General features: G+C 47.2%; 1 protein-coding gene across 1 annotated transcript; it reads left to right on the forward strand.

Annotated features, from left to right (window-relative positions):
* The first annotated feature begins 460 nt into the window (after window positions 1–460).
* TNFAIP3 (TNF alpha induced protein 3) lies at window positions 461–15,978 on the forward strand. Its single transcript, XM_030853357.3, has 9 exons — window positions 461–678; window positions 4,042–4,351; window positions 7,661–7,851; window positions 8,496–8,643; window positions 8,808–8,978; window positions 10,083–10,263; window positions 11,422–12,326; window positions 12,995–13,176; window positions 13,900–15,978. Exons 2-9 carry the CDS (start codon window positions 4,057–4,059, stop codon window positions 14,182–14,184), a joined length of 2,358 nt encoding a protein of 785 aa, XP_030709217.1. The 5' UTR covers window positions 461–678; window positions 4,042–4,056; the 3' UTR covers window positions 14,185–15,978.
* The last annotated feature ends 243 nt before the right edge of the window (window positions 15,979–16,221 follow it).

Below are 16,221 nucleotides of genomic sequence, written 5' to 3' on the forward strand. Positions count from 1 at the left end.
GTGGTTTTTAGGGTTTTCTTTCTTTATGATTTCCCTTCTTGTTCTCCACAGTTGATGATTTTCTGCAGAAAAACGGCTGAGAAAAAGAACCTATTTCATTTCCAGTTCCCATCACTGCGATTTCCACATGGATGTGACGTTGAGTCCAGCTTCCGAAATGCCCAGGTGACTCACGCGGGGACACCCCGGGGCGGGGCGCAGGAGTTTCTCGGGCGTCTGGCGAGGCGGGGCGGGGCGGGGACGGGGCGGGGCAGAGCGCATCGGGCCTCCCGCGTCTCCTGCGCCCCCTAGCGGCAGGAGACCACCGGCTTCGGGCGCCCGGCCCGCGTCACGTGACTGGAAAGCCCCTAAGTGGAAATCCCCGGCTGTCCGCGGGCGGTAAAACAGAAAGGGAAAAAAGAGAACTGGCAGTCTGCAGCCTTGGCGGCCGCCAAGTGCACCGAGCGAGGGGCCGCGGGGGCGGAGCGGCAAGAGCGGCCGCCGGGGAAACTGCGGCGGCAGCGGCGGCAGCAGCAGAGATCCGCACCCCCGGACCGGCCCGCGAACTAACCCCGAGCAGGGCGTCCATGGGGCGCCGCCTCCACCTGGCCCCGACCCCGACCGTGACCCCAGCCGGCGGCGCACGCCTGTCCTGACCTGGACTTGGAGTTTCTGCAGAGGATCGCGTGTCCCGAAGAGGTAACCCCCGTGTCCCTGTGCCGTCTCCCCCGGGCAAGGGCTGCGGGTGCGAGTTTGGCAGCGACCCGCGGGCTGGCTCCGTCGACCTGGCCTTGGTTTTGCAGCGGTTCCAGAGGGGAGTTTGTTGGCCGTTTGTACCCGTTGTAGGTTCTGAACTGCTGAGAGTTGAGGGGGCCGCGCCAGATGTTAGGGTGACAGCCGGGATTCAAGATCCAGCCAGCTGTTTCTTGCAGATAATGCAGAGAATTTGAAAGGCAGCTGCCTGCGGGGAGAGTCGCCCCCGGGGCCGCTTGGTCGCGGGTGGTCATTGGTGCTTTGCTCTTTGGCTTGTGTTTTTTGGAATCAAGCTCTGCATGCTTACGGCTACGTAGCCCTTGCAAACTGCTGTGGCCTCTTTCCAGATTGTTGTAGCACCAGCCCGAAGGTGTGGCATGTCTCAGGGGCAGCAAAACCCAGGGGGCGGGGAGCCAGGTCAGCTCAACTTCCCGGGGACGGCTTGCAGACACTGAGAGTTAAGCAGTGTCAGAGAAGTATGCGTGTAGCAGTGGGTGGTCGGCCTGCCTTTGGGGGCTCCAGCTTAGAGCATCTGCAGGCCCCTATCCCCCAGTCAGACTGTCTTTGTCAGTCGGGGTCGTCCCACATCCTGCCACCCGACCCTTCAGGAAAGCCGTGGTATTAAGTAAGGAAGGAGCTCAGAACTTGTTGAGACCGCTTTGTTTTCAGTTCTCCCTGCCTCTGATCTTCTTTCCTTGGAAAGCTGCTCTGGTCAAGTATCTCAGGGCAGCCTTCTGAGAGAACCAGTGTTATAGGGTCTTCTGGACCACAGCCCTAATGTCCCAGAGTATTAAACAGCCAGTTACTGCTTCAGTCTTGGTGGTCTAAAGTGCTTCTTTATTTTTTTTTCCAATTCTTTGTACAATTTTTGAATTTTTGGAGGGGTACTTTCTAAAAAGTCGATATTTGTTGATAAAAAGCCAGTGAGGTAACAAACATGAAAGAAATGTTACGGGTAATATTGTATGTCTTTGCATATAAGGACATTGCAATCATAGCTCAGAAATTCTTTATCACAGGTCAGATTATTCTTTAATCTTAAGTATGGAGAAGTCCAAGTCCTAGGCAGTTGGGCAGTGGGTTTTGATTTCTTTTAAGGAGGCAATTCTGCAGGCCGTGCGAGGCTGAACCTATGAGTGAAGTGACACCGGACTATCAAATATTGACATTTGCATGTCTTGCTTATGGTTCCAGCTCTCACTATTTGAGAACTTTGCTGAAAGATCTTAGGTGAAGAAGAAGATAAAAGAAGAGTCAAAAAAGCAAAAAAGAGGCTACAACTAGCTTGTTAGAAATCTTCCTCTTGCCTGTCTGTTTCCTTGTGAGGGCAGCAGGCACTCTGCAACCACAGGAGTGGTGTTCTGAGATTAGCAAGGGGCGGGTGTTGGAAGACCGGGCTTCTCAGCAAAGCCCTGCCCCTGGATGGTGTGGGACCTACCTGAGCAGGACCAGTCCTGCAGTTGCCGTAGATGGAGACTAAGGTGGTCATGCGATTTCAAGCCGGAGAATGAGGTTGTCTTTATCTTTAGCCTCAGCATCAAACTGATGGTCAGGCAGTAGAAGTGTGTGGTCAGGCAGTGCTTGTTGAGTGACGGATGGACAAATGAATGACATCGTGAAAGAGGCATTTGCATGCCACCAAGGGGATGTGTGTGTGATCTTTTTATCCCTTCGTTGTGTCTGTGGTCCTGCCATGATTTTGCCCAAATCCACCTGCAAGGAATATCTGACATCAAAGCAGAGATTACCATTTGACCCAGAGAATGACTTCTTCCAGGCATCATCCAGCTATCAGATAAGGAATCCTGAGCTAAATTCACCACGAGAAGACTCCTCAGAAGCAACCTCAGAGTCTTGTAGCGGCCCGTGAGAATTTAGACCATTTTATCAATGACTTTGAGAGAGCTGAGACCCACCAGGACTGGCTTCTCTGTAATCTAGGTTTCTTCTCCCTCTTACATTGGTTTAACTTCTTTCTCAGCTAGAGGCTTGCCCCGGTAAAGAGTATGACACAAGAGTGGGATTAACAAATGCAGTGAAACTTCCTAGGGGCTCTCTTCGTGCTCTGAAAATGTCTTTGTCTTCATCTTGGAAATTAGGATGGATGGCAAGGCACCCTACTAAGGGCCAGTGAATGTGAGCTGGCTCTCCACAAAGCTCTGCTCTGTAAAGATCCCACGTTACATCATTCCATCATTCCATGCTGTTGGCATGGGTTGGAGATGCTGGGGTTTGCCCCCCTACTCTTTCATTTGTCCTGAGTGGTCCCTCTGGCTGAAACTTCTTTCCTTGTCTGCTTCCAGACTTTTATTATGCTTGAAGATTTCAGGGTGAAGACAGGGTGCAAAATCCATCTGAGTGTTGGTACCTGGAGGACGATAATAAAATTTGGTTAACGGTTGAGTTGAAGTAATACAGTTAATTCTGTAATTATATAGAATATAATTCTGTACTTCTAATAGCTGCTCTTGGAAGTATAGAATTTATTATTCTATTATTGTTATTGTTATCATTATTCTATTTTTTATTCTGATGTTGTTAAGTTCAGTGGAGAGGTTCTGAAAGACCGCTGACTGTTTGCTCTTAAAATTGCAAAACATCTTGCTGGGAATAAGCTTTTTTGTTGGTTATAAAACATTCAGTTTAACTCTTTGTATATTACAATACATTTTACAAGTATACGCTTTATAAATATTTCTTTTGGGGACTAAAGAGAAGAGTCCAATCAACAGCCTAGGTGGCAGCATAAAATTGCAGGATTTTTCGCAAAGTATTTATTGTCTTTCCAGTATAGGGAGGGAGTGCTTGAAAGAGGTAAATCAAGACTTTGCCTAAGAGCGAGGGTTGCTTGGTGGTGCTGTTAGGAAAGGAGCCAGACTTGTCAGGACTACATTGTGCCTGTAACTGGCATTCAGGGCGCCTCAAATCCAGTGGCTGCCCCAGAGCAGCATCAGGATGGAGTGGGATTTTCAGTCGGTTACGAGGCACCATACCTGTTGCTGACAGACAGGCATGGCTCCCTGACAGATGTTACTGAAAACATGGGTTATTCCCCTCCTCCTCGTTGCCCACTCCCCGCCTTCCTTCTCTTGTTTAGACTAATCTTTAAAAGTGATGTAACTTAAAACAGTCCGGTATGAGTTCATCTTTGGGGCCAGCTAGTATCCTGGGAGTAGAGGTGACTAAGATCTTTTGCCTACCGCTTAGGGTAATGACAAGATCAAACACTGGGGTTTCCTGCAGGCAGGTATATAGGAGTCATATCAAAGCTGAGCTAACGGCATGGGGTTTTCTTTCCCTCCTCTTCAGGTGTTGGAGAGCACCATGGGTGAGCAACTCCTTCCTCTGGCTTTGTATTTGAGCAATATGCGGAAAGCTGTGAAGATAAGAGAGAGAACTCCAGAAGATATTTTTAAACCTACCAATGGAATCATTCACCATTTTAAATCCATGCACCGGTACACGCTGGAAATGTTCAGGACTTGCCAGTTTTGTCCACAGTTTCGGGAGATCATCCACAATGCTCTCATCGACAGAAACATCCAGGCCTCCCTGGAAAGCCAGAAGAAGCTCAACTGGTGCCGAGAAGTCAGGAAGCTTGTGGCGCTGAAAACAAATGGTAAGACCTGCTTTTGTCTGGGGGCCGGGGTAGCTCCCACCGGGCTGGGTGCCCATTTACTAGAAGGTAATAGCACCAGTCCAAATCGAATCTCTTAAGGCCGCAGGTACCTTAGTATAGAGATTCTATAAGGGGCACGTAACGAAAGCAAGCTTGTTTTGTGAATATTTTAATTAAGGATATTTTCTAGTGTATGTTAGACAGCAGAGCGCACTGAGGCTTTAAGAATGCATTTCTAGACACCATGCACCTATTAAGTATATGTGTATGGTATGTATGTATGACTTCTGTATGTAATTCTTGCAACTGTTTAATCATCTGTGAAATACCCTTCCCTAGCCAGTAATGGAAATATCAAAAGGCTTTAAGTTCAAAAGGAAAGCATTGTGTGAAAACTGGTGGCGTTTCCCACTGTCATTAGAAAATGCTTGTGATGATGGCCTTACACTTCTTGAATCAGTGACACATTTTATGGGTTAACCAGTGACTGTTGTCAGCTCCTCCCTTACCTGGGTTCTGTTGCCCACAGCCCCATGATACGAACTAGAAAGATACCTGGGATTTTTAGTGCAGGTTTTAGACGTCTACTTCATGCTTTTTTTGGGATTCCTAGTACTGTACTGCATTTCTTGCTGTCTGTGACTGTCTACCCAATGGCCGTTTATGACTAGTAGGTGTTTCCTGTTCTAAGCTTTACTGTTTTGTCTTTTGTTTATTTCCTTTGAGCAAGAGTATGCACATCACAGAAACATTCGAGCATATATACTGTTTCATGCAGATACAAAATTCTGCTTTATAAATGTAGAGAATCATTACAAGAAGCAAGTAGGCTGCTTATATTAAGTAAGGCCTTTTTCTCAAAAGGCTCCTGGCCTTAGATCAGTGACAATCGTAAACCATCCCGATCAAAATAATATGTCGAAGGGCAAAATTAGTACATCCTTGTTGACAGTGAGATGATAAGAACATCAACTTAAATAAATCGGTGCATTCACTTTGGCCGTTTTTGACTTGGGTAACTTGGCACGATTGAGGGACATGTTTTTTTCCTTTGGTTCTGGGAGTTAGCATCACCTTAACATCTTGCTTTTATTTTTGAAGCATAGATTCTTAGAAACATAGAAAGAAAACTGGGGCTATGTAGTATTTATGTTGTTCTTGGCATTAAGTCAAGTGATGCTTAGAAGTAGTTAATTCTGTGAAGTCATCATCAAGGGGTTTATGTTCCTGACAGTTTGTGGTTTTAACTCTCTCCCATTTGGTTACAAAAAGATGTGGGAAAGTTGGAAAGAAGAGATTCTGCCAAATTAGAAATGTGGTGGAAAGAGAAAAACCGTATTATCATGAACTAAACTGAGATTTTAGGGTTAACTTGCTCTGGTTCCTTAAGAGAAAAAATTGAATATAAAAAGTAAATACTGGTTTTGCAAAGATAGGTCATTTAAATCAAGGATTCATGCTACAAACAAAACTACAAAAGCAAGTGCATTCTGATATCATTTTCTGAGAAGTAAGGATTTTTAGGCTCAGAATCCTTTTATTTCACCACTTGAAAAAAAATTCCTTAAAATTCTGGAAAAGGAAGAAAAGATATTTAGGGGAAGGAAGGAAACAAATGACTTTTCCTCTCTGATTTTATTAGCACTTTTTTTTTAAGCCTTCCCCCTATAGGAGGGCTCTACAAAGTCAATGGTCTGTTTGGGGAGGGGGTGATTCACAAGTTTGCATTTGAGGATATGAGACTGTGGTGAATGAGGAAGGGAGTAGGTGGCATAAAATTGAAACTTCATGTGAAAAATTCCAACGTCTATTGGCTGCAGCGATTTCACTTGTATAATGAGTAGCCCTATTCCAGCTCACCCTGACCACACCCACTTGGAAAGTCCAGGGTGCACTTCGCACTTTAAATGTCTACACACCAGAACAAAAAGTACAATAGCTGTTGCTCAATTGCTAGTCAAATAACTTAGCGCTGGGGAATTCCAGATGTTACTTAGGGAATTTTATGCTGGTGCATCTCAATAAAGAACTGAAAGTAAGCACAAGAAGAAAAAAAGCCTTATCTTTGCTCTAGATTTTGCAAAGGGGAAATTTCAACAGAATGCAGTTGTTGCTACATTTCTGCCAAGACACAAGCCTTGAGCGATCTTTTTGGTTCATTGCTTTGAATGTTTATTTAGCTAGTTTTTCTAAGTGTGTAAATTGGACGGATACTGGCTGTGGATACATTTTTGAGAGGTTGTTGTTGTTTTTGTTTACAGTTGACTATAATTAAGACTTGATAAAATTTCAAATGGCTTTATTGCCCCGTAGAACAATGTAAGAACACGATTGAACTTTTCTTTATAAAAACAATTATGCACTTCCCAAAAGAGACTAAGGAGTTAACTTTTTTAATATTAAACAGACCTCCAAAATGTTTATTCTTTGGAGTTCAAAAAGCAATGCAGTCTCATGAATTGTGGATTTTAACCTATAAAAGCAGCAAAGTTGATAGAATAAGATTAGACCTATCTTTTTCTCAAAAGCCTCAAAATTCTTCAAGTGCCAGCCCTAAACACTGAATTATTTTCAAATGTAGACATCGAGGCCCTCTTTAAACTCTGAAAAAGGACTCTTAATTGCTAACAGGCGGGTTCACACAAGGCATTTCTGGGGGTGGGGTGGGCAGGCAGTAGGTAATTCAGTCTTCTCACTCCCACTTTACAGACCAGGAGAGGAAGCTCCCAGGCCCCAAAGGCTGTGGTGGGATGGTCAAGTCATGTACCACTGAGTCATGGCCAGGCCGTCCCTGTCTAGTAAATGGAGCCAGACCAGCTTCCTGGTTTGAGCATGTTACCCTGGGGGTTCTCTCTCAGAGCCAGAGAGCAATAGTGCCAGCGTCTTAGCCAGAAAAGCAAGGCATGTTAGAAAGGAATGGACCTCAGAGATCATAATCCAATGTCCTCATTTCCAAAGAGGAAAAATACTCGAAGGTTAAGGAATTTCCCCCCAAGGTCACCTAAACTAGTTAGGGCAGAGCCAGGCTGGAACCAAGGGCTCCTGGCTCTCACTCCCTGATTCCTTGGCTCTGTTAGTGTCATTCATTCAAAATGAGAGTTAAAAGAATGATATATGTTTTTTCCGTTAAAGCTGTCATCACCTTGTGAAATGTTACCAGTTGGCCCTTCGACTAAGACATTAAACCACTGGCGTTTCTCACAAGCGCTATTGGGTCCCCGCATGGTAGCCGTAAGGCTAGTTTATTCTGTAAACCCCCGCTAGGCCTTAGATGTAGGTTGCCTGAATTGGCTTCCCTTCTGTCCTCAGGTGACGGAAACTGCCTCATGCACGCTGCTTCCCAGTACATGTGGGGTGTTCAGGACACAGACTTGGTCCTGAGGAAGGCGCTCTTCAGCACCCTCAAGGAGACGGACACCCGCAACTTTAAATTCCGCTGGCAGCTGGAGTCTCTGAAGTCTCAGGAATTCGTGGAAACGGGGCTTTGCTACGATACCCGGGTATGTTGTGTTTCCTCATCCAGCATCTATTGACAGAGCTCCATGGTGGCAAAACAGTACCTTCGGCCAGTCCCTGCTCTCAAGGAGCATGTGATTTGCCGGGTCACATGAACCTGGCAAAGCAGAGTCAATGGAAAACACCAGAAACCTCCTGTGGGATGGACCTGAGGCTCTTGTCACTGCTGGGAGGCTCCAGGGCACCAGCTTCCCAGCTGGGGAGTCATTTTTGAACGATCTTTCTGATCTCGGGCTTCCCTGTGGCGTTTTCGTTGTTTTCCAGTTTGATTGCCCTTCTCGTGCTTTACTGAGCCAGCCCATCAGATTCAGACGGGCGCCTCCCCATTTTCAGTCACAAGTTTGGGATTTTTGTGCACATTTGGATGAGGAGCGTTGACATTATGCCTCATCAGGGATTTTTTTGAAAGCAGGTGCTGTCCCCATCCTCCCCTACTTCTGAGTTTGCCTTGTAGTGGAAAAAAGTAAGGGAAGAAAACCAAAGTGGGGACAAAAGGGTGATCGTTTAAATGATAATTTCAAGAAAGGGTAAAAGTAAGCCGAGGGATACAAGTGATAAATTATAGAGTGAAGCCAGAATTGTTTTTTAGTGCAGAGTACATTCAATGATTTCTTTTCTGTCCCCTTAGAACTGGACTGATGAATGGGACAGCCTTGTCAAAATGGCATCCACGGACGTACCAGTGGCCCGCAGTGGACTTCAGTATAATTCACTGGAAGAAATACACATATTCGTCCTTTGCAACATCCTCAGAAGGCCGATCATTGTCATTTCAGGTGAGATGCCTGCTGATGGCTTATCTGTATTTAAGTGCTTTTCAGCTTTAGTGCTTTACCTCTTAGGAAAACCCATGCTACCAAAGTTACAGGAGACCATAGTTAAATGGAATCTGATGAAAGCCACGGAGGGCCTTATCTTTTCTTTCTCTTTCCTTAAACAGACAAAATGTTGAGAAGTTTGGAATCGGGTTCCAATTTCGCTCCTTTGAAGGTGGGCGGAATTTACTTGCCTCTCCATTGGCCTGCCCAGGAATGCTACAGATACCCCATCATTCTCGGCTACGACAGCCAACACTTTGTACCCCTGGTGACCACGAAGGACAGTGGACCTGGTGAGAAAACTAAGCATCTATTCACGTTTGTACTTGCTGGTAGATACTGGTACACCCCGTTCCTCCTGAACATCAGGGTTTGCTCTTTGGCTCCTTATTGAAAGTCTCATTTAAGTATATTAGTTTTATTTAAATACAGTGTTCTGTCAGCTGTTTAGCAACAGTGATGGAATAGCAGTCATCGTAATGCGCCCCCAACTTTTTGTCTATAGTTTGGGAAGCACTTTCAGCATGTTAGTGGCAAGTAGGAGATAATGTATATTACTGCTACCATTTCTTAATTAGCCCCGTAATACAGTGCCTGGCATGGGGCAGGCAAATGTCTGGCAGGTTAGGTATTATTGTAATAGCTTAATGAGGAACTAATAAGGCACTTTACAAATGCTTAGGTACATTATTTTATTTCATTTCATCTTCACGGCATCCCTGTGGATGCAGTAACCTTATAGTACAGATGAGGCACTTGAAGCTCAGAGAAGTTAAATAACTTACCTGATGTCACAGAGATGGATGGTAGCAAAGTCAGGACTCGAACCCAGGTCGATCTGGTTCTGAGTGTGGGATTTGACCAGTAAGACCTCCTGCCTCCAGGCTGCTTAATGTGCTGTGGGCGTCCTGGAAACCGTGTGGGGGTTTTTTGGTTTTTTTAAATTTTATTTATTTTTGGCCGCATTGGGTCTTCGCTGCGGTGCGCGGGCTTCTCATTGCAGTGGCTTCTCTTGTTGCGGAACACGGGCTCTAGGTGCGTGGGCTCAGTAGTTGTGGCTCATAGGCTCTAGAGCGCAAGCTCAGTAGTTGTGGCGCACGGGCTTAGTTGCTCCGCGGCATGTGGGATCTTCCCGGACCAGGACTCGAACCCGTGTCCCCTGCATTGGCAGGCGGATTTTCATCCACTGCACCACCAGGGAAGTCCCAACCGTGTGTTTTTTATTAGAGTTTAGTACAGTTTGTTTCCCCATTTGATTTTGTGGCTAGATAATACTTTTCCCCTCTGTAATTGTATCCTTTCTGCATTTTCAAAATGTAGTTGTTATATATATGGCCTCACACATAACCTCATTTAGTAGAATCATATTTTGCTGATGTGTTATTTTTTTCCCTCAGAAATCCGAGCTGTTCCACTTGTTAACAGAGAGAGAGGAAGATTCGAAGACTTAAAAGTTCACTTTTTGACAGATCCTGAGAATGAGATGAAGGAAAAGCTCCTGAAAGAGTACCTGATGGTGATGGAAATCCCTGTTCAAGGCTGGGACCACGGCACCACCCATATAATTAACGCTGCAAAGTAAGCAGTTTGTTTTTCGCTCTATGCCTTGTCATCTTTAAGCTGCTGCTACCCCAAAGACCAACAGTAAAGTTATTTGAAGCTGGTTTCCTCCAGCGTGAAACAAGTTTAGGGGCTTGTGTGTGAGTCAGAGACCATCACTTCAGGGAGCACTAACTTGGGTTTCAAATGGGAACAAGTAATTTATCCAAAATGATTTTTCTGCATATCTGGTTGCTGAGTGTCAGCCCTGTGGCTTTAAAAAGTGCGTTCACATCGAGGATGGGTTTTGTTTTGTTTTTTTTAATTGCCCTAGTGCTAGACTAGCAAGCGAAAATTCTTAGAGACAAAACACTCATTCTCCTGGCTTCTGGGTAAGGCAGACACACCAGACGCAGACTGCGCTGTAGAATGTGTTTATGTGGCAGGCACGTGACTTGGCCGCATGGGGCGGGGAGGAGAGACCCAGAGTACAGGTTGTACAGGTATCAAAATTTTAAACGCTGGCTTGATGATAAAGAGATGCCCATTTCCTAGAACTTTGAAATGCACACGACCGAGAAGGCCTAAGAGAATCGGTTTCTCAAAGTGGAGATGAACAAATTACAGAGTCAGAAGTCAGTATGTAACGCCTGATGGTGTGTCTGCCTCTTAGTTACTGCTCGTGGCAGTTACCACTAATAGAGACCAGGTGCATGTTTAAAATTAATAAAGTAAATTGATAAAGAAAAATACAGAACACATTACAAGGTAGTTTGTACTATAAAGTAAGCTCATCCCAAATGAATACCTTGAATAACATTTCACTAGAAATTTGGTCTCTGAGAAGTTAGAAAGTAAAAGTGACTTTTTCAAAGAGGAAGAGGGTAATTAAGTGTAGAAGCAACCCCTGAGGAGCCCTTTCTTTAGAATTATCTATAATTTGGGCTGGGCCAAAATTAATTAAATAAGACTGATTCTCAAAATAATGACGTCTTCTGAACAGTATTGGACTGTGTTACGTTAGAGGTGCAAAGTCTTCATCACAGGCTGCATTTCAGTGAATGGTTATGAAGTTATTACCACAGTCCACATTTTAAAAGTTTGCTCTGTGATCTAGTGGTGTAAAGTTGTGTGTGTGTGTGTGTGTGTGTGTGTGTGTGTGTGTAGTCTCATGTTTCTTTTCCTTTTGGTCTTTAGGTTGGATGAAGCTAACTTACCCAAAGAAATAAACCTGGTAGATGATTACTTTGAACTTGTCCAGCACGAGTACAAGAAGTGGCAGGAAAACAATGAGCAGGGGCGGAGAGACACGCACCCCCAGAATCCTTTGGAACCTTCCGTCCCCCAGCTTTCTCTCATGGACATCAAATGCGAAACGCCCAACTGCCCTTTCTTCATGTCCGTGAACACCCAGCCTTTGTGCCACGAGTGCTCGGAGAGGCGGCACAAGAAACAAACCAAAGCCCCAAAGCCCAACTCCAAGCCGGGCCCTGAGGCGCTGCCCCGCCTGGTGCTCGGGGCCTCCCGGGGGGAGGCCTGGAGCCCCGAGGAGCCCGCCGGGGGTCCCCACTCAGCCCCTCCGACAGCACCCAGCCTCTTCCTGTTCAGCGAGACCACGGCCATGAAGTGTAGGAGCCCCGGCTGCCCTTTCACCCTCAACGTGCAGCACAATGGCTTCTGCGAGCGATGCCACAACGCCCGGCAGCTTCCCGCGGGCCACCCCTCGGACCCTGCGCAGCATCTCGACCCCGGCAAGTGCCGAGCCTGCCTCCAGGACGTCACCAGGACGTTTAATGGGATCTGCAGTGCTTGCTTTAAAAGGACTACAGCCGAGCCCACCCCGAACCTCAGCTCGAGCAGCCCCCTCTCCTGCCACCAGCGCTCCAAGTCTGACCCCTCACAGCTCGCGCAGAGCCTCTCTCCGCATGCCTGCCGCAGAGCCGGGCCCGAGGCTCCCTCTGGCCACCGCTCCTCGGCCGCACGGACTCCAGGGGACAGGACGGGGACAAGCAAGTGCAGGAAAGCGGGCTGCATGTACTTTGGGACTCCAGAGAACAAAGGCTTCTGCACGCTGTGTTTCATCGAGTACAGAGAAAATAAACGTGAGTGAGAGGATGGGTTTCACCCGTTTCAAAACCCCTCGTAGAAGGCAGTTTGCCCCTGAAATTCAAGAAGGGAGCCCCTTCAAGAAAGGGCTGTGGCGTTGAGTGTGCCTTGCGTGGGGGGGACAGTCACGGTGGCTCTGCCGGCACACCTGGAAGCAAAAGCACAGAACAGCATGTTCCAAAACCCGCAAGAGCCCTGTGGGTAGAGTTCAGAGGATTTGTTTTATAAGGTCATGTGGTATAGTGTTTGTAAGGTAGAATTTAGACGGGACTTCTTTTGAAACTCCGGCATACTAGAGAAAATTCAGAACCTGATGAGCGGCAGCTGGAAAGAGAGCGGCCTTCGCTGACGTCGTAAGAGTCCATTTGTGGTTTTTGAAATCTCAAATTTGAAGGAAGGATGGGCACTTAATGTCTCTGCTTGTTCTGTTCCTGTGACCGACCAGTGCGGGCTGTTCCAAAGGGAGAGATCTGTAAAGTCAAAGATGTTTTTATTATAGTATTATTTCTGTTGGTTATTTTGCTAGGTTTCTGAAAGGTTGCTCTCGTAGGTAGAGCGCAGCTGGTCTAATCTGTATTAGGAACCTGTCTGTTTTTCCCTGACGTCAGCATCTGTCCACTTGGTGAACCGTACGTGTTACTGACGAGCCTCTGCTCTCTTGTAGATTTTGTCCCTGCCTCAGGGAAAGCCAGCCCCACGGCCTCCAGGTTCCAGAACACTGTCCCCTGCCTGGGCAGGGAGTGCGGTGCCCTTGGAAGCAGTGTGTTTGAAGGCTACTGTCAGAAGTGCTTCATCGAAGCTCAGAGCCAGAGATTTCGTGAAGCGAAAAGGACTGAAGAGCAGCTGGTGAGACATCTTGAGGGACGTCCCCCTCTCCTGTGGGCCCCGCCTCCTTGCTAGAGCGATAAGCAGGCTTTCCTCCCTGCTGAGTTCCAGGGAAAAACCAGGGGAAAAGTCAGCCTGGCCCCCAGGGCTGGAAGCGCAGCAGTTCCTATTGATTTTCATGGCCTAAGTTTACTTTAGGTTCATTTTAAGAAGCAAATAAAACCAGCCGTGGAATAAAACCCGTTAAAGCCTCCGAAAAGCCAAATGGCGATCAGAGGCTTCTTGGATTTGTAGCAGAAGTGCCGACTTTCTTAAGTAATCCCCTTATTATGAGATAGAAGGAAAAGGCAGAACGTCCCAGGTGCCTCCACTTACTGGCATATAAGAAAAGCAAACATTCATGGATAGACGCCTCTGCTGCTGGTTGGAGGGTGGTAGGGGATCTGTCTAAATGAGGGCAACTTAGTATTAATCCAGACGGAAGCGAGCTGGGCCAGCCTTTGCCGGCCTCCGTGTTAGGGATGGTGATTCCACCGGGCCTCCCTGGGGCCAGATCTGTTTTCTTGGGATGGGGAGGAAAGGTCCTTGGAGGCTCCCGTCCATAGACCGCCCGCCGTCCGCTTGGTCAGGCAGGTGCCCTTCACCACACCCAGCCCTTTGTAGAACCCACACCGTCGGATGAGATGACATGTGGGTCCCTGAACAATGAATGTGACAGTGGTTCTCTCTGCTCTCTCCACCCAGAGGGCGAGCCAGCACAGAGACTTGCCCCGAGCCACCCAGAGCACCTCCTGGTCCAAGTGCACGCGGGCCACCTGCAGGAACATGCTGGCCTGCTGCAACCAGGAGCTGTGCATGGAGTGCCAGCACCTCGGCCAGCGCGTGGCTGCCAGCGCCCGGCGGCCCGAGCCCGTCCCTGAGGAGCCCCCCACGCAGCGCTGCCGGGCCCCCGCCTGTGAGCACTTCGGCAACGCCAAGTGCAATGGCTACTGCAACGAGTGCTTTCAGTTCAAGCAGATGTACGGCTAACCTGACCCAGGGGGCCAGCCCCGGCCCGGAGGGACCTGGAGCCTTAGCCCGCGTGGCGCTGTGCTCCCAGCGCCCCGGTGCCACCCGAGGGTCCGGCCCTGCACGGTGGGCCAGGGTGTCTCTGAGCAGGGCAAGAAAGAAGCTCTCGGTCACCGGCCTGGAATCTGAGCAAAGCGTGTGACTGGCTGCGGGTTGTGCGGGCTCCAGCCCACGCCTCTCCTTCCAAGCAGGCGGCCAGGAACCTCATGGACTCAGAACGCGTGCCAGGACTGCTGCCTCATCTTTAGAGAAAAGGGAAAAGACGCAGGTCAGGCGGGCTGGGAAACTCGGAGCCAGCCCCCCTGCCCTCCATCAGCATTTCTCGGAGATGGGGAGCTGAGGCCCACAGGCCCTGTGCCGGAAGCTCGGGAAGCTCAGGGATAACGGGCAGGCTCAAAGTGCCGGTCGTTCACGGTTTCGCCCTACCTGCCTCGTTCCTTTCCCACGGACACGGCAAAAACGTCCACACACTGTGATGCTGAGGCTGCTGGGACTGAACAAGTCCACGGTGAAAAGCACACCAGCTGCTCTTTACAATATGCACCTTGTAAGACCCAGAATATTCTCAGTGGGCAGATGTGTAACTCTTTTGGTTATCACTGTCTTTACTTCTAAAGCTTAACTTGAACTGAGGTGAGCGTACACCTGGTTACACATATAATGGCCCCTTATGTTACACATGAGGGAATTTTGTTTGTTACGTTGCGCTGCTGCCCTAGAAGTTTAAGTAAGAAGACTGACTGATAATAATAACCTATTTTCTGGTTGTTGTAGGGGCACGCACGACTCATAGACACAGCGCGCCTGAACTCCACCAGCAGACTCTTGTGTCTGCGTAATCACTTTATTTATTTTATTGCAAACTTTAAGGTTATTTAAGTGAAGCTGTTCCTTCTGGTCTGCAGAAATTGCTATACTGTCTTCTTGAGATAACATACTGGCTTTCGGTCATGTTATAGACACAGCAAGCTCCTTACCGCAGTAGGGGAGTCGACCTTTTCCACACATTTTGGAAAGAAGAAGTCGCATCGCAAATAAATTCATTAAACTCTCACGCTTCCTCGTGAAACTTTGGTCAGAGCCACTTCCCAGCCCTCCGATGAGAAACCATTCTCCACAGTGTGTAGATGCTTCTGCGTATCCTACCTCCTTAGAGAGACGATTGGGAAGGAGCGGGGATGAGATTGGAGAAGGTCACGGGGAAATCTGGAGCCTTTGGTGATGGTTTTGTTTGCTGTGTTAATGCTGTGTGCTGGGGTGCAGGGCAGTGACCTCGTGGCCACCTTAGCATTGGGACAGCACAACCTTGTAACCATGAGTACGAGGAAGTTTCTTTCTGTCCTTGGCCTGCAGTTTCTCTGTGTGTTTTGTGTTACTCTCATACTTGTTCTAGGAAAAAAAAGGAAGGGAAACACATTGTCCCCAGAGGTAAAGGCTGCTATTTTTTTGCGGGGGGGGTCTGGACTTAGAACCTGAAAAGTTTGGCAATCTGTAACTAACTCTCCATGGTCTTTACTTGTCCTATGTGATGTGTTTTCCCCTTGAGATACCATAAGCCTTTTTCCTTGGCAGATCTCTTTATAATGTCTTTCTAAAGATTTCACGTAAACTTCAGTGTTTTCATTTAGTTCTTTTAAAGTTGCTATTTTAATATTTTGTGTATCAATATTTTCATTCTTAATGTGAATAAATGGGATTATTTATACTTATTATAGAAGACATTTGAAATTTGCACATTTAGTTGTCTCTGATAGAAAACTGTTGACTCTCTATTGGCTTTCTTCAAGTTTTCCTAAATTTAAATGTAACTTTTCACAGAAGTCAAGATTAAAAAGTAAATTATTTAAGAACAAATGTTGATGTTTTCTGTTTACGAATGATGAAAGAAAAAGGCCCCAATATTAAGACCACACTTCCCAAACAACTTTATTTCAAGGAACACCTGGGCAGGGGGTACATCTCTCACCCATAGGTATTAAGAGAACTTACTGTTAAGGG

Source organism: Globicephala melas, chromosome 14 (genome assembly GCF_963455315.2).
Source record: "Globicephala melas chromosome 14, mGloMel1.2, whole genome shotgun sequence".
In the NCBI taxonomy this organism is placed as follows: Eukaryota; Metazoa; Chordata; class Mammalia; order Artiodactyla; family Delphinidae; genus Globicephala; species Globicephala melas.